Source organism: Cyanistes caeruleus, chromosome 3 (genome assembly GCF_971803275.1).
Source record: "Cyanistes caeruleus chromosome 3, bCyaCae1.hap1.1, whole genome shotgun sequence".
Taxonomy (NCBI): domain Eukaryota; kingdom Metazoa; phylum Chordata; class Aves; order Passeriformes; family Paridae; genus Cyanistes; species Cyanistes caeruleus.
In genome coordinates, this window is record NC_141703.1 from 31,159,901 (window position 1) to 31,183,599 (window position 23,699).

The 23,699-nt window shown below is 37.5% G+C and overlaps 1 protein-coding gene across 4 annotated transcripts in view; it reads left to right on the plus strand.

Moving 5' to 3' along the window:
* The window catches only part of MGAT4A (alpha-1,3-mannosyl-glycoprotein 4-beta-N-acetylglucosaminyltransferase A), a 77,667-nt gene that overhangs the window by 46,140 nt on the left and 7,828 nt on the right, over positions 1-23,699 (plus strand). For all 4 annotated transcript variants that reach the window (XM_086880546.1, XM_086880547.1, XM_086880548.1 and 1 more), the window contains 5 exons: positions 734-848; positions 8,413-8,543; positions 9,127-9,234; positions 9,594-9,787; positions 22,203-22,281. In XM_086880546.1, the coding sequence (XP_086736672.1) occupies positions 734-848; positions 8,413-8,543; positions 9,127-9,234; positions 9,594-9,787; positions 22,203-22,281 (627 nt within the window). The remainder of the gene's footprint in view (positions 1-733; positions 849-8,412; positions 8,544-9,126; positions 9,235-9,593; positions 9,788-22,202; positions 22,282-23,699) is intronic.

The following is a 23,699-nucleotide window of genomic DNA, read 5'->3' on the forward strand; positions in this document are numbered from 1 at the left end:
TGAGAGCTGTTGGAGTCTCAGGTCTCTGGGAAGCTGCAGAGCCAATAGCATGTGACAGTCTGGTTTGATACTGGAAGTGGCACAAATATTAGTGCCAGCACAAGGGGGAGGGCATGACTGCACTGTGAGAAAGGACAGGAGAAGCAGGGTCCCTAGTGCAGCAATGGCCTGCACTTACTGTGAATTAAAGGGATTGTAGCACCCCATGTTGGCAGTTCTGCAGCCTGGACTAGGAGGTTATGGACTAGGCCCCTGTGCTTCTGTAGGACAGGTGAAATGAATCCTACCTCTGCAGATACTGTGTCTCTTAGCCTCTTGTCTCAGAGGAGAAACTCATTCAGTGCTCTTACATTTGTGAGTAAACAGTCACATTTCTGTGTGAATACAAATAATACAGATATTGAACTTGTTCTGATGATGCCACTTAGACTAACATTATTTCATGGATGATTTTCCTTTGAAAAAGAAGTTGGAAAAGCAGTGTTCTAAAGTAAGTTGAGATGTGTTCATGGATTCTTACTAAAGAAGGATTCTGTATTAGTTCTCCACAAATAGACAGACTGATCCCTAAAATAATTATTCCAGGCTATGGTGTCTGTTTTACATCTGTGCTAGCATTAGAGATACATGGCTATGTGTTAGCAAATAAAGTCAGTATTTCCTAGCTGTACTTTTTTCTATTGCTTTGCTAGTGCCTTTTTTTAATGTTGATATCACTTCTACCTTCCTCTAGCTTGAAGATGACATTGTTGTCAAGCAGAATTATTTCAGCACAATAAAAAATTTTGCGCTTCAGCTCGCTTCTGAAGATTGGATGATTCTAGAATTTTCTCAGCTGGGTTTCATTGGTAAGAAAATGTTCACTTTTGCAGTTTGAAAGAACACATTCATACTCAGACTGTGAATTAATAGTGATCTGACTTCAAAGCTATCTTCTTTTGCTGGAAATAGACCAAAAAGTAGAAATTCATTGCCTTTTTTAGGAACTCTGGTTTAGCTCATGGTTGTTTCTTTTGCCCCTCATTTGTTTCATACACTTTTGTATGACAGAGGTAAACTCAAACTGTTGGAAAAGGGCATTTTTTAACCAAAAGTTAATTCAATACTAGCAATCAAACTGCAAGGCATGACTTATTTTTAATTTAGCTGCTGTTAAAATGAGAATGTAATTAAAACATAACCGACTGAAGTAAAGAAAAACTAGAAGTGAACTTAGCTAATGAAAACTAGCTCCACCTAAAATAAATTCATTGGTGTTTGTGGCAAAACTTCCAAGAATTAGCAGGCATCAGTTTGTTGCAAAGTCTGTTCTATCTCCGTCTTTCTACTTCATGAATGAGAAGTTATGATAACCTGCTATTTCCTAGATGCAGTCAGTCTGTCCTTTGCAATAAGCAACAGTGAGAGGAGTTAATGCAGGGTCTCAGGTTGTGGGTTGACTGCCTGGGTACTCTGGAAATTATGGTTCTTTGTTCTTGCAGTAATATCTTTTCATGGAGAGATACTAGACTTAACAGAAAAGCAATGATAGAGAAGTTTTGAAGGGATTTTACAAATCAAAAGGCTATTTTGATTACTGCACTGATGTGTCATGGTCTTTTTAAAAGCAGCAATCTGGACATATGCAAGGACAAATCAAAAGCTGAGGCAGATTTTGGAGATTCCTGTGGTCATCACAAACGATTCCAATATGAAGGCTGTAAGTTGAGTTCAGAACAGAAAAAAAGCCCTATGGGTAACAGATAAAAGTGCAGCCCTGGGTTCTGTCATTGTCTAGGAAATTCTTGTTCTCTTTCCTTTGGATCTACTAGCCAGGCTTCATTTTTAGCTCAGTGACCCATAATGGCTGAACTGAGAATGTTGCCATTACTTGATTAAGTGCCATCCTGTTTTCATGTCAGCATCAGGTATGCAATAGTTCCCCAACTTTGGGGGTCTCATAGGTTCCTGGAGTAGAAAGGAAAACAATAATTATCCCTCCTACATGCTTTGTTAGGGTATAGAATGGTACTTTGTAGCCTTGCTTGCCAGTTTAACCTACAGAAACAATGGGGAGGAAGAAAGGAAATGGGCAGTCAAGTCTCCATATACACCTGGCCATCATCTAATTGCTTTGGGCTGCCATCAGAGATACACTGTTGCTGAAATAACTATGGGTTTGGTTCTGTGGCCTTAGAGGTGGGAGAAATAGGAAATTATGCTGCCTAGCATGGAGAAATAAGAATTTAAATAGTTTACTGACATCTTGCCCTAAATAAACTTCTCTTTGGTTGGTGAACTTGTTGCAACATTTGGTTATGTGTTAGTGGGGACTGGTTGAATACAGCATTTGACAAGATTTTGTTTCTACTGTAGAACAACAGTTAAACACTAACCCAGACTAAGCCCACAATTTGAGTTTGAATTAGCTCCAGCCTAATTGCACTTCAAGTGTAAATTCTGTATGAAGTTCCTAGGCTATAGAATTTACATTTATTCTACATTTGCCTGATTTAGTAATAGAGTGTGCTTGCTTACAAATTGCCACTTTGTGAGAACGACACATCAAATGTGCATAAAACCAGCTTACAGTTTAGGATGTGCACTGTCTATGCCATGCAGTTGTATTTCAGGTTGCTTAACTTGTTTAGTATTTGTGCATTTCACCCCCTCCTTTCTGTTCTCTGTGCTGTAGTAGAGGGCACAGTGTTTAAGCCTAGTGGAGTATGTAGATAGTTCTTAGTATTGAGACTTGGCTTTATCAAAAGCACAAATGTTTAAAAATGTCTTGTTTTTCTATACTGTCTGTATACTTCTGGGCAATGTGGGCTCTGAAAGTAGCTGTAGCTAAATTTAATTTTTAGCTCCTGCTGCTTGCATCCCTGTTCTTTGTTCTTTGTATCATATTTGTTTCCCTCCTTTTAACTAGATGATATCAGTAGAATTTCAGATGCATTTAGCTATGGTTACAGATCTTAACGTTGCTTTTCTACCGAGAAAATTAAATTAGATTTTTTTCTTCTTCCAATATAGCTACTTGCAGTGTTTTTAAGTTTTGAGAGAAAAATTTATATTCATAAGAGCAGCTAAAACTTTTGGCTCTGGTATACATTGGTGTGCTATAACCATATACTGCTTGGAAATTTTTTGCAAGTAATGTAGATTTGCCTCATCTCTGCTATCCCTTTATGGATCTTGATGCAGACTGATGCTGTGGTAATTTGGTAATGCCGATACCTTTGGGAAGAGTAACAGTAGTTTGTAACTGGGGATCAGTTTTATGTGTAGATGTCCAAGAAAGAATGCAAAGCACTCAGTTCACAGAATCATAGAATGACCTGACTTGGAAAGGACCTTAAAGAACATCCAGCCCCCCTGCCAGGGGTAGGGTCACTTTCCACTAGACCAGGTTGCTCAGAGCTCCATCTAGCCTGGCTCTGAATATTTCCAGGGATGAACCATCCACAGCTTCTCTGGGCAATTGTTGTCTAGATGCTACTGATTTAGAAATAATCTCTCAAAAAGAGAGGTGTGGCTGATTCACTGTTAGCTGTTGGAAACCTTGATTAACTTGCAAGTTTGCGAGGTAAAAATGTGGGATTTTTTTGTCATAGTGTATTTCTGAACTGAAAATCTAATTTATGCAAGTGCTACATGAGGAAATGGCAAATGTAGCTATTTAGGCTGACAGCAGGATTATAGAATTCTGCCACCTCTGCCACGGAACAGACGTTGCTTCCTTTGGTTTTTTTTAATCCTGAAAGCATAGTCTTAAGTGCTGTCAAGTATCTAATAAATAATGGGTGAGATGTATGCTGTTTCCTTAAGAAGCTCTGTGGAAAGAGATGTATCTTTTACTCTTCTAGATTCTTGTTTGCACTGTGAGCCCTGTGACATAATGTAGGAAAGTCCTACTAGCTTTTTATGAGGAATAATGCTTTGTCTTCCATCTGCCTGTGAGCTGAAGTGTTTTCCAGAGGAACTGCAATCCTTGCACTGTAGCTATAATGCCAGCTGTCACAAACATTTATGGAGTGGTCTGAAATGCCCTTTTGGTTGTCTTATACAGTTCCTCTGAGTCTTATTGTTCCCTGATGTTTTAAGGCCTGTTGTTCTGATTATTTTAAGTTGTTCTGATTGCAGTTTTGCTCAAGCTGTGCACATAGTTGAAGTTTGGGAAAGACTAGATCAAGTCAAACATTTGAGCTTTAAATAACTTCAAAGAGATTCTGGTTTTAATGCCAGCAATTTGCATATCATTTACAGGGAGAGCATTGAAAACATCAGCCATAGCTAGAATATGTGCTTGCAGGTGTAAAATTATTGTTGGGCTAGACTCAATATTAGTGATGCTCATGTGAAAGAATTAAAATGAATGATTTAAATATATGCAGTTCAGAGAACTAGAAAACAAAGTGTTTCATTTTTTGTGTGCCTTGTATTTGTCAGAAAAACACTGAGAGGGCCAGAATAATTCACTAAGGATGGCCTTTAAAATGACTGAAAAATGAATAGAAGTCTTGTCAGGGCACAGTAAATCAGAAAGTGTTCCACAGGGTTTTTTTTCAGTCCTGATGGTCATTTTTATCAATACAGATAAATAACTGGGAGAAAGTCTACATTTTGTATCTCTAGGGTTTTATGAAGCAAGATTTTACCTTTGTCTCTTAATTCTTTCAGATTTTGAAGTATCTTCACAGTGTATCTTCACAGGCTGCTGCTGCTGCTGCTCTTAGGAGAGACTAGGCAAGGGCTTGGTTGGTTTGGATTTGGAGGGGCTGGGTATTGGATCTGTGCAGTAGGAGTTGTACTGGGCTGGCTCCCGGTACAAGGACTAGGTGTGGCCAGTCAGAGGTACAAAGCTTTGAAGACCTGTTTTGCTAGAGGCTTCACTACAGAGCTCTGGTTTTGAGCTGCTGTAGGAAGCCTGTTCTGATGGAAAAAAAATGGGACATGGATCCATGGCGGAACTGCTATGCTGGTGGTGTCCTGAGACAGAAATGACAGATGAGTGAGGCAATGTTATACAGAGGGATGAGGGGCTGGGGCCAAGCCGTGTGCTGTGTAAACTGTGCGTGGAAGGTGGTGACAGAACTTCAGAACGTATGTGGTATGTGGATGTCTGTCCTTGGTTACTGAAGGAAGACAAGGGCTTGTCTTGGGATCAGGGTGTTTCCTGTTTATCTTTGCTCCAGTGTTCATTAGGAATGAACATGAGAAGACTTTGTCTCCACTGTTGAACCTTCCATGGTGCTGTGCAGTGTAATGCAGAGGCCACTTGGGTCTAAAGATGCAGTGCAGGTACAGTTGGCTCACCTCATTTATTCTGACTAGCTGCAGTTGGATGTATCAGGATGGCTTGGTTGGTTGGTTGGGATTTGTTTGCTTGTTTTTCCCTGGTGTGCCCTGTGACATCACCATGGCAGTTAGATTATTCCCCAAGTCTGGGGTGGTTGACTGCATGGTGGACATAGGTGCTGGCCTAGAGGAAACCGCCTCTGAGCCTAGATAAGTTTGCCATATGGGAGTAAATAACTCATTGATATCCTGTTCCTGTTTTATATAAAATTAGAAAAACTTAAATTAGATAAGAGTAAATTCCTACTCTTACCTTCAGTCTTGTTCTCAGTTTACTTAATTGTAGGATCCTGTACCTTCATGCCAAATTCTAAGTAACATGGTCTGTTAGTGGGGATAAGTAAAGACATTATGTTCTTCAGAAGATGAGCTAGTCAAGGGAAAAAATGTCAATGAGATTCTTCTGTCCTTGGGTAGAAGAAGAAAAGGATTGGAGAGCATCGTGGCTGTGTATAGATCCTGGAAGAGGATAAACTATCTCTTCGGTCTACTTGCATTGAGATTAGGGCAATATTGTGGGGATATTTCAGTCTTCTCACTCTCATTGTATTGTTCATCTCTCTGACACCATGTGGAAAGGTGCACTTCCTATGGAAACAGATGTGACTGACAGACTGCCTCAGCAAGTGTCACCTAGAAATGATGGTTCCAGTCCCATAAAAATCCCAGAAACATCTGATTGGTCCCATTTTTTAGCTGGTGTTTTTTTAGAGCTTACTGTATTTTTCTGTTCTCCTGCCCTATGCCATGGAAAGCAGTAGGCAGAGATGTATCACCAGGAAAATTGGGGTCTGTTTAGTTGGAAGTGACAAGCTGAAAGCTGTTACTCTGCATGACTATTTTATACAACATTTAACTAATCATGTGATTGTTTCCTGCCCATTTTTAAGTATTTACTTCCACAAATAATGTTAAACAATGTGACAATATGATGTGTAAATACTAACAATGTACTAATAAAGATAATATTATCTTTCTTAAGTCTTTTAGTAATTAAACTTTGCAATTTTCTGTACCTTAGTAGGAATTGTTCCTTGTGTAGTGGGAGTTTCAGATTTTAGATACTGAGTATTTTCATGTGGAGATACCTATTTGAGGACCTCATTGCAACAGCCACTTAAAGGTGATGACAATATTTTTGCTTTGTAAAGGACTGGATGGAAAGTTTCTGTAAGGGACAACTTTGATGTAGCAATGTCAAATCAGTTAATGTTTTAGCACATTTACTTTTCCACCCCAATGTGTAAATTGTCTACTGTAATGTGTATACCATCATTCTAACAGGTGAAATAATTGTTACTTTAGTCAGATGCTTTTTCCATATTTGTTGTATGGCATAATGATGTAGTCTAACTCAGACACCTCCGAACTCCTCTGAGTTTCCATTGAGTATTCTTTCACTGGCTTTGTTCTTATCCAATTTCACACAAGTTATAAAGAAAAGAGATTGCATCAGACCTGCTTTCTGAAAAGGGCAAGGCTCTTCCAGTGATCTCCTCTTAACATCTACTCCAGCTGGTTTTCCTAAGAGTAGGAGAAAATATTAGAACTTCTACCACTGGTGGAACTTGTTACTTAGAAAGCTTACGGCAGCCTCTCGACAAGTGGAAAAAAGCCCTCAAAACATCTCCTATGCCTGAGTGTTGTGTGTTAGTGTGTTGTATGGAACTCCAAAATGTGGAAAGACAGAAGACTTGCATTGGAAAAGAGCTTCTGTTGGACTCTGATCCATTGATGCACATACCCCAAGAGCCCAACCCTGGTTAGTCCAGCACTGCCCAGATCTCAGCAATATCTGCAGAACTGAATCACTGAATCACTTCAGCTGGTCTTCCTGAGTGATTCATTGTTTCATGATGTCTTTCTTCCTTGCCTTCTCCATTGTAACCTAGCAAAGACTTCAGACTTCATCTGCAAACCTAGTGCTGTTTTCTGAATCTGCCTTGAAATCTGGAACTGCCTTTGAGATTTTAGCAGGCATGTGGTCATAGAATCTTTTTGGTTGGAAAAGACCTCAAAGATCATCAAGTCAAACCATTAACTCAGTGCTGCCAAATCTACCACTAAACCATGTCCCCAAGTGCCACATCTACATGTCTTTTAAATACCTCCAGGGATGGTGCCTTAAGCATTCCCCTCAGAAGCTAGTTCCAGTGCTTCAGTGCAGTCCCTGGTACAAGCAGTTGCCAGTCTGTCTTCAGCCTTGGACTGCCCTGCTCCCAGTTGTGTTGCTTCCGGTAGTAGTGTTTTCATGCAAGGCACCTTTTTGAAGTGCAGCATTCAGATTGACACAACAGCCCATGTACTGGCCACCTTTCACTTCAGACACCATTACTGCCTGACAAGGGTATTCCACAACCATGTAGGTGATTGCTCATATTGATAATAAATAGACTTTCCTCATCAACAGTATTTCCTTCTTTTGCAAAGGCCCCCTTTAAGCCTCACAGTCTGCAGGATTCCCAAGAATCCTTTTGCACAGCGCCACCCAGAAGTCCTGCTGATGGCCTATGCCCCGCAGAAAATAACTCTGGTCACTGTGAGATGTCTCTTCTTGAGTTGCATTGTCTCTGGATATGTTCTGGTAGCTTCCTTCTTTCCCTCTGGTTTCCTGCCCAGAAGGTTCTGAAGTTAGTGGTAGGTGTTGCATGCCTGCTTTTTGTACCTGCAGAAGCTGTGATTGTGTGACTGGGCAGGTAACACTCGCAATACTCCGCGTCTCAGGTGCTTTAACTTTCACATGACAAGGGGAGTAATAAATGCCAATCCATAATCCTCTTCTTTCTCATAATTTTTCAAACTGACAATTTCTCTTCTTAAGAAGACTGTATTGTGGTACATAGAATATACACTGAATGTTTTTACAGCACCAAGATATATGACAAGTTCTTGTTTGAATAGTTGTTTTATTTAGTTGAAAGGTACTGACCTTTAATAACATTGAAATTTCAAGTTGTTCAGTGCTAACATTTCTTGTCTTGGCACAAATGTTATCATCTGCTATCTCACTGATTTCAAAAGACAATGTTATCTTTAATCTAAAGTAACTCCAGTTATTCTTAATGTCACCCACAGGTAAAATGTTCCAATCTCCAGATATCACTCTTATTGTAGAGTTCATATTTATGTTTTATAAGGAGAAACCTATTGATTGGCTCCTGGACCATATCCTCTGGGTGAAAGTGTGTAACCCTGAGAAAGATGCTGTAAGTTTTTTTTTATTATAAAGCTTCTAAAATGTTTTCATGATGATGAATGAGTTGATTTTTGTGAGCTGAAAGCCAGCATAGTGTACATAATGGTTACTGCATGTTCTGGAAGAGTCTTCCTGCCAAGATTTTTATCTCAAAAAAAGCTTTAGAGGGACAGTTCTCAGGGACATTATAGCTGTTATTGCTTCAGATTTTGGAGATGGGTGCGTTCAGGATAAAATGCAGAAGTCTAGTTAGATTCTATGTGTAACAGACCTCAAATAAACTTGTATGTGTAACCAGTCATGAAGTGCTGCAGAATGTTGCTGCTTGGGTAGCTGTCTTGGAGAAAGTTCCAAATGGGGAATAAACTTCTTGTTTTGGTCCTTCATTTCTCAAGAAATGCCCTTGTTGAATAAACAGGTTCTGTGCAAGGACCTTGAACAGTATTACATTTGCACAGCAGTCTTGGTGGACTTCTGGAATGAGAACAAGAAAAACTGGATAAATAGGCCTAGGTTCTTACCTTGTGTTGGTTTTTACTAATGTGTTGTTCTGTTTTTTATCCCACCCTTACCTTTTCTCCCCACCATTTCAGAAACATTGTGATCGACAGAAATCTAACCTACGGATACGCTTCAGGCCTTCTCTTTTCCAGCATGTTGGCCTCCACTCTTCTCTAGCAGGGAAGATCCAGAAACTCACAGTTAGTAGACAATATTTCCCTTCCATTACAGAGCAGGCTGATTAAATGAAAAACGTTATGGCAATGGAGAAAACAGGCCTTTTCTTGCCTTGCATTTTCAAGCATGATGTGTATTGCTCCAGCTGGAATTAAATCTGATACAGACTGGTTACTATAAAGTAGAAGTGCTACTCCAGTTTATTTATGTGGATTTTTGCTAGGAGATATTTCTTCTAATTTTTTATAAGATCTGTTGTACCCAAAATGAGTAATGCATTCATTTTCCATTTTATGCCAATGTTTAAGTGTAACCGCTTGCGAAAGGAACATAATAAACAAGGTTGTCTGACCAGCATGATGTTTGTCTGTCTTTCAATTAGGATAAAGACTTCCTGAAACCATTACTGCATAAAATCCACGTGAATCCACCTGCAGAGGTTTCGACATCTTTAAAAGTCTACCAGGGGCATACGCTAGAAAAAACCTACGTAGGGGAAGATTTTTTCTGGGCTGTCACACCAGTTGCTGGAGATTATATTCTCTTTAAATTTGACAAGCCAGTCAATGTAGAAAGGTTAGTAATTGCTTGCTGTTGGTCTCATATGAAGTTGCTTGTGCCAAGAATGCTTTAAGGTAGAATTTGGGGCTGTTGGGGTTGTTTCGCTAAAGCGAAATGGTGTAGGACATTTGGAGTTCAGCTGAAATGGTGATCATTACTGTCTTCCCTCTATTTCTTTTACTATGGTAAGTTTTGTCTTGCTTTAAATGTATTTTTTTCATTTAATCTGGAGCATTTTTGAAAAATGCAATGCAAAACCAGTGCTTCTCTGATGCAGAGAATTTAAAATAAGCCAGTTGTTCCTATTTGTATTTGGTTAGTCTGTTTCTAATTACAGAGCAATTGTACATACAACATGGTATGTGGTACAGTGTGTTGTGCCCTGTGGCCTTGTTCCCTTAGTTGTCCTGATCAGAAATCTTGCTGAAGTATATAAGGATGTCCCTAGACCTGAAAGCTGGGGACTCTGAAGGCTAATTTCAAGATGTAGCTTTAGGGCTTGAAAAAAGTCACTGTGCTAAGATTCCAGGTTGACCTATTTAAAAAATACTAAAACACAACAAAAAAGAAAGGGAATGTGTGCTTTCAAAATACAAATATCTGAGATTTGTTGGAGTACTAAAGGTGACTTCTTTTTAACTACTGGTCAGATTAATTAAGGGTAATCAAATTAGCACTTGATTACTAGTCATCCTTTAGTTTTATTGAGACTCATTTGCTGCTTTGCTAGCTACTGTATTGCCAACATAGTAATTCAAGATTTATAAAATACATGGTTTATTTAATGTCTAGATAAGTATTGCTATGTTAGTGGATTCCTTTTCTCCTTACTTCACACACTTTATGTGGGGTTTTTTTAGGCCAATACTTGTAGCCTGGTAGAACAAAGTTTCTTTGAATCAATTTGACTGGCTGTTTTTCTTGTGAAGGAGACCTTTTTGCTGTCTTGAACTGAATCCAATTAGTCAACTTGTGTACCTTGGTACATAATCAAAGGCTAAGTTTTCACCTTGGCTTAGCACAGCAGTGAAGATCAGTAGTTCCTTGTGACTATGTTGTTCCAAACTAGTCTGACCTATGAAACTCAAGGTTGTTGTTTGCGATGTCATATTACTCTCTCAGTTGATTGCTATGCTTTAAAAGACTTCCCTGGTTAGCTTTCCAAGGTGCATGTGTGGAGGAACATAACTGCCATACCTCCTTGGATTAAAGGCAAAATACTTTTCCTATGCCAACACTTGAAAATACACATTTTTTTGTTCCTGTTACCTTAATGCTGAAGGGAGCTAGGAGAGTGAGAAAGTACTAATTATCTGTGTAAAAGGTGGGAAAATAATGTTCATTGTTGTGCCCTGGAAAATTGTAGCCAGGCCTAAGGTAGTTATGTTCACCTGCTGTGTTAAGAATAGTCTTAGCTGTAGAGGATTATATGTTTTAGGTTTTTTGGGGAAGAAGTAGGGTTTTTCAGGGTCTTGTTTGGTTTGGGGTTTCTTTTGTTTGTGGGGCTTGTTTTGTGTTTTGTTGGGGGGTTTTTGTTTGGTTTTCTTCGTTCTAGGGGGTATTTGTGGTTGTGTGTTTTTTGTGGAGTTTTTTTTGGTTTAGTGGGATTTTTTTGTTTGGTTTGTTTGGGTTTTTTTCTGTTGGTTGGTTTAGTTTTTTTGTTTGGTTATTTGATTTGGGGATTGTTGGTTTTGGTTTTTCCTTGTTTGTTTTGTTATTTATTGAAGAAATGCATTTTAGTTTTAGAAGAAAGGAAATGTGTTGCATTCTGTTGCTTCCTCAAAGGAAGTCCACAAGTTTGAATGATGCTACCTATTCAGCTATTGTTGTAAGCCATTTCAAAGTTTATTATGACTTTTAGCTTCTATTGCCACAGTGTCCTCCAAAATACAGTATTTTACCTTCCTGAAGTCAGTGAATTGGATCTACAGATGTAACTTCAAGTTATTGGGGTCTTGTTTTTGTTTGTCTGTGTAACTTGACCAGCAGCTACAGAATTTGGCGAGTGCAGGTCTAGTTGAGCAGTGAAATTTCCTGATATTTCAAGGATGCTTAGTGAGGCAGTCAAAAATAAAACTGTGACTGGCAGATTGAAATACAGAAAAGGGAAAATGGACCAACCATTAGGAAGACTTACCTGGTGGAGAAATGCTTCTGATGGTGGGAATTAAAAGTAGAAAACACGCTTTTGATAGCAATCTTGTGTTTGTGAAAAGATGCAACAGGCTTTTTCTTTTTTCTTTTTCTCTTTTAAGTGTTAGAAGAGCTCTTTGAATTTAAAGGAAGTTTTGTCTGCCAAGTCAGCTTGAGGTAACTGCTTAGTAACTCCCATAATAAATTCGTGGTGAAGAAGTTTTTTAATGGAAATACTGACCACAGCTCTGACTGAATAAATGGCACATCTATTACACTGTGACAGAGCACTGACTTGTTCCTGTAGTTTATTTTTCCACACCAAATGTTTTGCTGAACTGAATTTGTGTTTTCTGCAGTTCAGTAATTATCTTTTATTAAATCTTTAAATATTTAATTTTTAAGATCTGAGAATATTGTCAGGGATAACACTGTCAAGGATCTCTTAACTTAAAGTGAGAACTGAGCTCACTTCACTGAGCAGAAAGTAACATTTGTCCCTATTTTATGCAAGATCTGTCTGTCAGATTCCTGCTGAATATTGAACAGTCAGATAGATGGTGCTTGTTCTAAACAACACCTGGAGAACAGAGATGTGTAAACTGAAACATTCTAATGCTTACTTTAGTGACAGCTCTTGTACTGAAGCTTTCTAGGTTCTTTCCAAGCAAAAGTTCTCCAGCCAAAACACTGAAGTCCCTTAATAGTAATCTAGGGTCTCATCCTTTGCAATAAGAAAATATATATGTTTCTTTCAGTAGAAAATCTTCGAAAATGAAGGTAGATTGAAGGATGTTCCTCATAAAAACAAATTGCATAACAGTGTTGAAGGTATGTTTGGATTTGGTTGGTTGGTTGGTTGCTTTATTTATTGGTTTTGAATAAAGGGACGGACTGGTCTCTAGATGCTCAAAACAGCTTACATTGTAAAGATAAAAAGTACTGAGTTTTTGTTCCCTCAGGTTTTTACATAATTACTGAAATCCACTTTGCTGTTTTGGTATGTACATTGCTGTTCCAACCACACATTTAATTATTAAAATAGACAGTTATATTTAAGAGTTTCTTTATGAACCAGTCAAAACACATCTGAGAAAGACATTCCATTGCAGCATTAAAGTGATGTTGGTTTCCATCATCATCACAAGTGTTTCTTTTTTAACTAAGTTTCAGAGTCCCCCCTATAGGTGTGATGGACACAAATCAGATGTTGTTTTCAAAGAACACATGCACTAATTACTTTGAAAAAGCCCTTGGAAGTGCATAACTTATGGCTGTTCTGCAACAGAATTTAGAATGGATATTTTGGAAAGGGCTTCAGGTTTGCTTCAGGATAAATAGATTTCAAATGCTGACCCTTACTTTAGAAGAAAAAAGCTGCAGGAAGAGACATGTATGTGTTTTATATTGTGGAAAAAAAAGAAACACCAGAAACCAAAACTCACCTCAACATCATTAGTATACATATATAAATTTGCTTTATATTTTTAAAATATGAGTCTCATTATTTCATGTATGTAACTGCTTCACAGAATCATCAAGGTTGGAAGAGACCTTCAAGGTCATCAAGTCCAACCATCAACTCAGCACCCCTGTCCCTAAGTGCCACATATAGTTGCCTCTTGGAAACTTGTAGAGATGGTGGCTCCATCACCTCCTTGGACATTATTCCAATGCCTGACTGCTCTTTCAGTGAAGAAAATATTTTTAGTATCTAATCTGAATCTCTCCTGATGCTACTTAAGGCCATTTCCTCTTGTCTTTTCCACTGAGACATGGTAGAAGAGACTCACCCTTACCTGGCTCCAACATCCTTTCAGGCATTTTGGAGGGAATTTGAGCCTCCTTTTCTCCAGGTTAACCACCCCCTGCTCCCTCAGCTGTTCCTCATAGCACATGTGCTCCAGACTCTCCTGCAATACTGCTTCATAGTATTACTTTGAATATTTTCAGAAGGATTAGCGGTGTACTTTTTTTAGGAGAGGGGCAATGTGTTTTTACTTGTAGTGTTGGTTTTTTCCCTTCCCATTTCCCTCCCTTCACTGCTTTGAACTCTACAGTTGCCCTGTAGCTGGTTGGCCTCTCCTTTTAGCAAGTTACTGAGTAGTCATCCTAATGTGACATTGACTATTAATAAAGTGATTTTATAAGGTACAACTTGCTGACTGGAATTTCAGTTTTAAAGTGGAATCTTTGACAAACCACCTTGTAGATTACATTTTCTAGCTTGTGCTCTGCTAGAAATATTGGCATAGGTACTGGATGTGCAGCATTTGAGATGATTCGTCTAATTTTCTGTATTCTGGACATTGGAATCGCAGGGAACACATTATATTAACCTCACTTATATTTCCTGTGGCATCTTCTCACAACACAGAATTAATAGTCATGCAAGAGAATATATATTTGACTATTCAAGCTAGAAAATCAAAGTATTGAGTGTGAATAGTATCTTGTTGGACTCCTGGTAACTAAACATATACATTATTTTGTCTGTTTTGAAATTATTGTGACAGTGCTGAAAAATACCTACATAAAAAGTGACAGATGGGTGTGTGATATTTTGTAAAGGAAAATAAAGGCAGCTTTTAAAACAGGTTCTCTAGCAGTGAAAAATAAAATAAACTTTTTTTTTTGAAGTACAAAAAAGTATGCAAAAAAATATCATAGCAGTCAGTCTTGTATGTAACCAAATATAATTAATTATCCATCCTATGGGATGCAAGTCCTCCTGTGGCTAGAGAGATACAAGATCAAATGCATTACAACAGAAAAAAAACCTTCTTAACAGCTTTCCAAAACTGGAAATGGAACTTCCTCACCATTTGCTTTTGCAGTAGTAACCACTCAAAACCAAGGACCTGCAAAATTGTTTTCGTTTTAGATGAGTACAGCAGTGACTTGCCTGGTATAGAAGCTGTTCATAGTTCATAATCACTGATCAGGGTAGAGCCTCTCCTGCAGCCCAGTACATGAAGCCTTTTTATGGGCAGTTTTAGCTCAAGAACTATTAAAGTGCATAGTAATCTTTAATTCTGATTCTGAAGATGTATGCTAATAAAGTGCAACACCATTTTGTGAAGCTTGTAATGGTCACGTCAGTTGATAGGAAATATTTGAAAATCTCTGAGTGTATTATTTTAAATGTTTTGGTGTTTGTTAGTACATTTCAGGTGGGATAGTACTTTTAGTGTACATAAAATAGAATTTGAGGACTTTGGTTTCTCTGTTTGCATAAGCTTCTGTACTAATGAGTAGAACATCCTCAAATGGATGCACTGACAGCAGGGATTTGGCAGGCAGGCTCCGGGCACTGATGCGGTTTGCTCTGGGCATGGAATTCTGCCCATAATAATGAGGCAAGGACTTCATATGAAAAGGGAAAAAAACCTCAGAGTATGGATCAGAGACAGAAGAAAAGAGCTGCCTAAGCCAAGGACATGCTGCTTCTTCCTTAATGGTACTAATATCCAAGATTTGTGTACTTGGCAGTGTTCCTGGATTTATAGTTCTTAGTCAGAAATATTGGAGGCTTAATGCTCTTGCCAAAATGTTAGATGTCTAATGCCACTTGAGATACTCTGAAATACTTCACGTGATTTCCAGAAGGACTGGAGTCTCTGAAATGTCATAATTGCATCTTTCCAGCCTGTGATGAGGTCACATACCCAATTGCAATCTCAAATGGTGGCAAATGCTTGTGTATAAGGAAACTAAAGGGAGTTTTCTGTGTTTCCCCATCCAAGCTAGGGGGGTAAAAAATGTTTATGTGCATACACCCACATATATACATACACACATACTAAACTCAAAACCCAAATAAAGTCTTTCTACATCTCACTTGATTAAAAATTCAGCAGAAATAACCTTGTAAAAGAACAATCAATCACCCTCAGCAAAAAACGCAAACAAACAAAAAACCCTATCCATGAAATAGAAAAAAAACCCAAACCACCTCCAAAATGAAAAATTTAAAATGAATTTAATGCCAGATTTTTTAATTACAGTTGATGTGACAGTGCAGCTTTAGACAGTGGATGTCATGGTCCAGTCTGGGAAGCAGTAGAGGAGTAGACCAGAGAATGAGATTTTCTTACACAGCCAAATAACCTTCTACACATATTGCACAAGTGAAGAGGGTTAGGAAATGGTTCAGGTAATCTTACTAAAATATTCAGATTGAGTTTCGAAATGGTATGAGAGAATTAATTTCTTAGGCATGTGATGGATAAAACCATCAGACCACTCCCCAAAATCCTTCCGTCACCTCTTCAATCAAGCTGCTTTGTGGTCCATTGACAAACATGAGAAAGTTCACTCCTTTAGGTGCACTGGGTCAACACTTCTGTGAAAATGAGGAATTCAACCCTTGCAGCTCTCAATCATGCAGCCCAATTTATATAAAGACATGTAAATGGGCTCATTTTGTAAGAGGAAGTGAAATCTTGCCAGGAACTTCACGTAGAAGGTAATAGGGTGGGGGTATTTTTTGTATTGTGTTGTTTGGGGAGGCCAGGGGATTTCTTCTTTGTTTGTTTGTGGGGAGGTTTTTCTGAATTTGGAATTAAAACAAAAAGATGTTATATATATATAACAAAATATATAATATATATGTATTAAAAAAAGCTTCCACTACATTGCTTACCTTTTGTGAATACTTGGCAGATGCATATATATAGACTAGAGGAATTACACTTTTTTTTGAGGTATAAGCAATTTTTTTCAAATTACTTAGTAAGAGGCATGAAGAATAGGAGAATACGTTGAGCTTGAGAGAAGGAAATTATTCATCTTCTGTTTGTGTTTTGCAGGAGGAAATAGTGTATGGTTAATACTGGTTTCCAGTGACAGTAGAATAACACTTCCTAATTAGGATTCTGAGAAAGTGACACAAAGGAGGTAGATTAGTTTTCTTTTACCACATTTGCATCCAGTGATCAAAAATGCTGGAAAGAATTGTTGAATAATGACTTGCAGTGGATGATGGCATCTGTAGAGCCAAAAAAATTGCTGACTGAATATTGCTTTTACAGAAATTCATGTTGTGCAGAATTAAAAACTCTAAGGCTGCATGTTGCTATGGATAATTTGTTCAAACATGGAAGGAAACATTTCCTCTCTGCCTTCCTACCTATTTTCCTTTTCTGAAAATGAGATATACTAAAATACATCAGATTGCTAAAAGGAGATGTAAGGAGAATATGTGAAAGAAAGGATTTGATTCCTGATGTTTACAGAGCACAAAGGCCTGCATTCTTACATTCTTAGAATCAGGTTTAGTATCAGGTGAGATAACTTGTTTCCTTCAAAACAAAACCCAGATATATTGATAGTGAATGTGAATTGTGCTGTTTAAAGTATTTTTGTATACTGTTTCCTTTTATAAAACTGCCATAATTTACTAATAAAATTGTTGTGTATTCAGTTCTATTTTAACTAGAACATGTGATTAGAACACTTTCTATAGAAGAAAAAATAATTGGCACTTTATTTAAATATAAAATATAAAATATTTTTTAACACCTAGAAGAAACTAAATTGGGTAATAGAGAGAATTCAGGTTTTAAGCCTAAACATCCTTGGATGTGACAAAGAAGAGATATACATCCCTTTACAAGCAAGATAGGGGGTGGGTAGAGGTGTGCATGGTTGTTTTGGGCTTTTCTTTTTGAAAGCACAGGTGATGAAAAAATTTAGCTATTAAAAGAATATGAAAGTCACCAGTTCAGATTAGTAATATTAATTATCCATCTTCTGGGGGATGTTACAAAATATGAGAGTCTTTCTGGGTGCTCAGTATTGGAGGGGTTCTGAACCTTAGTGTGGGCTTTTAAAGTACCCTAATATTAACTGCATTGGCAGACTAATAGTATCTTTTGTCAGAAATGATAATCACACTTATGCCTTCCCCTCCCTTTGTGTGTTAGGATGTGTATGAATATTTGTTTCAGCTTATTGGCTGGGATTTTTTTTCCCTCTATTTGTCTTGACTTTATATGTGCATCTAGCTCCATGGCAACTACTCAACCCCTCAGCCTGGGTAAATACTGAAGTCACTGTGTATGAAAACAGAAGTTTTCTTTGCAGCTTTGACTTTGCTCCATTTAGTTTGATGATTGCTATTGGTGTGTTTGTTTGTTTTTAAACCTTCAGTGGTCTTGAAATTTTGTGTATTTTTCAATGCTACATGAAATATTAACACTTTGCCTCCTCTTACTCTCATACCACATGGAGGTCATGAGCAGAACATATGTGAGTTCATACATTTAATCATTTCTGGTAGAGAGGAGGTTTTTGTCTCTGTGTTTGAATATCTAGAGTAGCTGGTAATTTGACCCATGACTCTTTAAAAAGACACTGCCAGCAGAAAAGGTTCTCTTAGATTCAGATACATTAGTATTATACTTAGCAATTTTAAGTTAGAGTTACTTTTCTCTGATGACTTTGATCAAAAAGGTTGAAACTGTGTTCATGTTTGTATTTTGTAAGTAAGAAAGTAGTGAAGTAATATTCCATAAGACAATAGTAGGGTTTGGCTTTTTTAACTTTAGGTGAATTTGTGTTTGGTTGGGATTACTACATTTAGAGATCCATTGCTTTTAGAATTTTTATTTGAAGGAATGGTTCAGAAGGTGTTAGGTTTAAGCAGCAGGTAGACATGGAAATCTTAGTGATTCTACCCTATGAAAAATGTTAAGTAATTGGGGAAAAAAAGTGCATGTTTTTACTGTTTGCATGGCCTGTCGTGTGTAAATCCCACAACAGGTGTCAAAATAATTTAGCAATTGAAAGCAAAGCTAGTCCCAGATCCTTCTGTATCTGTATTGAGAAATGCCTATCATAGTCTGAAAACCATAGAATAATAGAATCTTTTAGGTTTTAAAAGACATTTAAGGTCATTCAGTCCAGTTATAAACCAGTGTTTCTCTTGTTTTTCTTGATGGAAAAAACCACTGGGCCAGACATCTTACTACTGGTGCAGGAATTAAATAAAAGGAAGCAACTTTGTAATCCTATGGCTATTAGCTGGTTTACTCTACATTAGTGATTTAATGAGGACCCTAAATGTCCTGCAAATGTCTCTGTGGTTTTCAGAAATAATCTGTTTTACTTAAGAAATATCAGATGAATAAATCAGTTCATTAGTTAGGGGACGTAAGAGTCTTCTCTCCACCTGGGAGGAAGAAACCCATAATAGTCTCTCATCCAATTAAATACCTAGAATAACAGCAAGTTTGTAAAAAGGTCTTGGCATATATGGAATGCAAAAGGTTTGGGGCGGTAAAGACAGGTTCCTTAAAAGCCATTTCAAGGATTTTTGAATGGGATGTTTAACAGACCTTTGTTTTGAAATTAGTTTTACTCTCTCAGTCCATTTCCAAAGAATCTCTATTGGAAAATCTCCCCAGTCAGAAAAGCATGTTTACAGAAGAATAGCTAATAACACTTATTTTAGGAGCTGTAGAATATCTGTTTGTATGTAAATTAAATTTTGTTTCAAATAAAACTTTCTAATTGGTAAATTTTAGTTCTAAACAAAATATTTATCATAGATACAGATTGACTGTGTATGTGTATTTAGGCTTCTGTTTTCAATCTGTATAACTTTTAATGTCTAAGTAGGTGTTATCTGTCAAGTGTTGAAGCAAGGCTCAGATATAAAAATATCCCTTCCTTTCTAAACATAATTTAAAATGTGACATGTGCATGTGTTACATTTGTGTGTGCATATGGATTAACAGATAGTTATGGAAAATATACTAAAATAGCAGGTTTGATTACATGAAATTTGGGGTTGATTAATTACTGCTGTAAATTGTTCTGGCACTGTGCCAACTCGGGAGTTCATTGCTCTAATGCAGTGACAACTGCTGAAGGGAGGAAGGTGCATCTCAGTCTCAAAGCTGATAGCTCAGTAGGAGAAATGGTTGGCTGTGCTTGTGTGCATGCAGGATTGTTTTTAAAATCAAGCAAACAAACCCAAATAAATAAATGACAACCTGTCACAAACAGACAAAGCCCTCACTGCTACTGCTTCCCCCAAAAAACCCATCCAAAGCTCCAAAGCCAATTACTGTTCATTGAGAACACAGTGATCCCAGATCACAGGGAGTTTCTTTGTGGATTTTTAGGTGTGTCTTCTCAGAACTAAGTGCAAAGGAAAAGCAGCATGTCTGGTTTGGGTGGAGCATTTGATGGGAATACCTTAGACAGCGAGTGTTTGATTACTTCCATTTTAAATCTAGTCTCCTTAGAATTTTCAATGTTTTCAAGAGAAAAAATGGCCAGTACTGCTTAGGCTATCTGACAGACTAAGGAATGTCTAATTAGATCTATTAGGTCAAAAGACAGCAGAATGTACTTTTAGTTTTCTGGTCAACTTTCCTGAGAGTTTTGTTTTGCTTACTATTGAGATGTACAATGAAGGCATTTTCCTAGGAAAAACTAATTCATTGGGATTTTTTGAATGTCCTTAATGTCTAGAAAAAGTCACTAGATTTGTTTAGGAAGAACTGTGGATGTTTTAGGTAGCTTTTATACTTTGGAATTGACTAACTTTTACATTAAAGTACGGTGTGGGAATTATTTTTCTTGAAACACAGTAGTGAGGTTTATTTAGTCCAGTTCTGTTTTCCAGTACAATTGTGCAGTTCTGCTGAAACCAGTGCAATAGGAATGAGCGTGGCTTTCTTGTGTCACAATGTGAGGTGTTGCTCCTTTTCTGAGTCTTGATAAATGTTCTATGTGTGTGTGCTTTTCCTAAAATACTTCTATCATTTGGGGGTCACAGACATTTCTGAGTCAGGGTCAGAACACTATTTTCTACTTGTCTTGTAGCTATGGAGTATGAATTAATGGCAGGTATTCAAACTGGCTTCAGATATATTGGATAAAGACAAGCTGGAATTTACATTTCTAACTGCATCTTAATATAATTGCAAACTGAGCTAATGTTTTTAATTTTAATCAAGTGATAATTTCTGAACTAATTTTGTCTCTGGCTGGTGACATATTTAATGTTAAAGAGAAATTAACAGTAAGTACCATCTAAGTTCCAATTGAAGAAAGGTTTGAAATGTGTTGATAGATTTTTACATATTCATTTAAACATAATAAAAGTAAAATTGTCTTCCTAAAAGTGGCATCTGAGTAGGTGTAGGATCTAAGTAGTTTATGACAGTAATCTGAATTTACTCTGGTCCACTAGAAAAAAATGGCAAGTAGTGAACAATTTTCAAGCATTGATTCCACCTAGTGGTAAAAAAATATTATTACTGGTTTACATAATGCATATTCAGAATAACATGAAGTTCCTGTTATTTATAAAGAACTAGGAATTAAACTGTCTCTTTTGTAACATAATCTACACACATGCAGTACTTTAAAAGCTGTTCAGAGTAGGCAGCTAGAATTTGAACACTTCACTGATTGATACTGATAAGGATGGTTTAGATAATGTTTCCAACATACTTACTCTGTCAAATTTAAAAAAAAAAATAATTACACAACTGAGTGAGAGTAATGGGAACTTTGTACAGGTTTTAAAAAGTCCTTTTTATGTGTGTATACATGTCAAAAACAGGCTTTTATAGTTTTTTGTTTGGGTTTTTCTTTTGTTTGTTTGTTTTTTGTTGTATTTTCTTTTTATTTTTTTGTTTGTTTGTTTTGTTTTGTTTTTTGGGGCTTTTTTGGAGTGGGGGGATTTTTTTTCTTAAATAAATCTGTCCTTGGAACAGAAGTTTGAATTCAGGTAACATAAAGGGTGTGGATGTAGGTTGGGAATTCCTGGCACAGTGATCAATGAGATTTTGCAATGAACCATGGTGGAGAGATGGAACTTGGGGAACACTCACCTGGCAAAATATTGACTTGGCTAAGTTCCCAGAACTGTTTAAGAATGGATCTGTAGAGTTCATCCTGTGGGCACAGGGAGAGGGTGACGTGTGCAGGGGAGAGGCTGAAGGAAGGCAGGGCTCCTGCTTCTGGAGGTGATACCAGTGTGTGCCAGGCAGTAATGACTACAGCTTTGGGTAATGCAATCTGGCAAGAGCAGATGATGCAGACTCCCTTCCTCTGTAAAATATTGCCAAACTACTCTGTAGCAACTGCAAAACTTGACCCCTTCCAATTACAGTAACATGTGAAACCATCTTAGCCCCAGCTGATGTAGGCCCAGTATAAAAAATATGTTTATCCTTGTAACATCCATAAGTGACAGTTAACATGTAAGACAGTAACACAGCTGATTCAGACTGATGTACGAAGACTGTCTTTTTTTTTTCCTTTTCATTTATAGGTACTTGTTTCACAGTGGCAATCCAGAGCATCCTGGAGACATACTTCTAAACACAACTGTAGAAGTTTTGCCTTTTCAGGTATGAATTTTTTTATTTGTGTCTTCTCCTTTACAGGATAAAGGAAAAGTCTCTTTGACTTTTTTAACAGGGTGAGGAGACATAAATGCTTCTTTTAACTGTATGAACTTGATGTTCTGATGTTCTCATACTTTTCCTTCTTTTCATTGAATATGTTCAGAGAAGACTATTGTAACTATTCAGATGTTCATTCAGGGTGCAGTTGCTACAAGTGCTGTTGGTAATTTTGAGGTGAGCAAGGTCATTTTCTTCCAGTTCATTGCTGCTATTTAAAACAAAAAAATAAACAGTCTGCCCTCTCCTGTGTATTTTGGGAGATGTAAGTCAATCTGCTATTTGACTTCATAAAAAAGTCTTAGTTGAGGGATTGACACACATCCAAACCCACTAGATACCAAAATATATAGATTCTTAAACAGAATGTGTACCTTTCTCCCAGTTTCTGATTTTTTTTCCCCATAAATGAGCCAGTTTTATAACAGGAGAGTGCTACACTATCTAAAGTATATTGTTTGAAGTCAGATGGCATTGGTTCTTTTCCTTCAACTAGATATTACAGCTAACTATTTATATAACAAAAGACTGAGAGGATTAAGATATTACTTCAGACGAGTTTATTTTATTTAGTATTAAAATGGCAAAGTATCTCTATCTTCCCCCACATACCTGGTAAAGGAATCTTGAAAAATACGCTGAAATTGCCATATGTTGAATGGGGTTTATTTTTTGTAGGTTTTTTTTTAAGTAAGTAAGTGTGGAGGAGTTCACATCTCCATTTTCCCAGTCTGCCTTCCTTGGAGCAGGCAAAAATAGGAAATTCTTACTATTCCCATCCTTAAAAAGCAAAATTGCTAGTTTGATTCTAATTATACAACATGACGTGGGATATTGTGTCATAAAATCCAAGGGGCTTTTTTCTCAAGACCTGTAGAAATACATTCAGCCACAAAAACATCAGCAGCCCTCACTTCATCTAAGCCCAAGATACAAGAATGTACAAGATAACGAGCAAAAATGTGCATCAGGCATCTCCTTTATGGCTTTACTCAGCTGTGGAATGTCCCCCACCAGAGCAGCCCTTAAGGAAGTAATGCTGCAGAGGTTCTATTGCTATTGATGCAATTTGTGTAAAAGGTAAACAGGAAATTTTGCATCTGGCCTGTTCCTAAGCCACTGGTGTCAGCAGAAAATATTGTCAGTAAAATATTATCAGCTGAGGACAGCAGCTCCTGAGGGCCCTGTTTCTCCACCCTGCACTTCAGTAGAGCTAGAAACTCATTCAAATATTTTAACCCTGATCTTCCTTAAGTAGAATTCAGAAAAACAAAAAACAACCCTTAGATACCAGAGTACCCCCAGACTGGATCTGTCTGGGATTCAAGCAGCACACTAAAAGAGCCCTCAAGGCAACCTGCAAC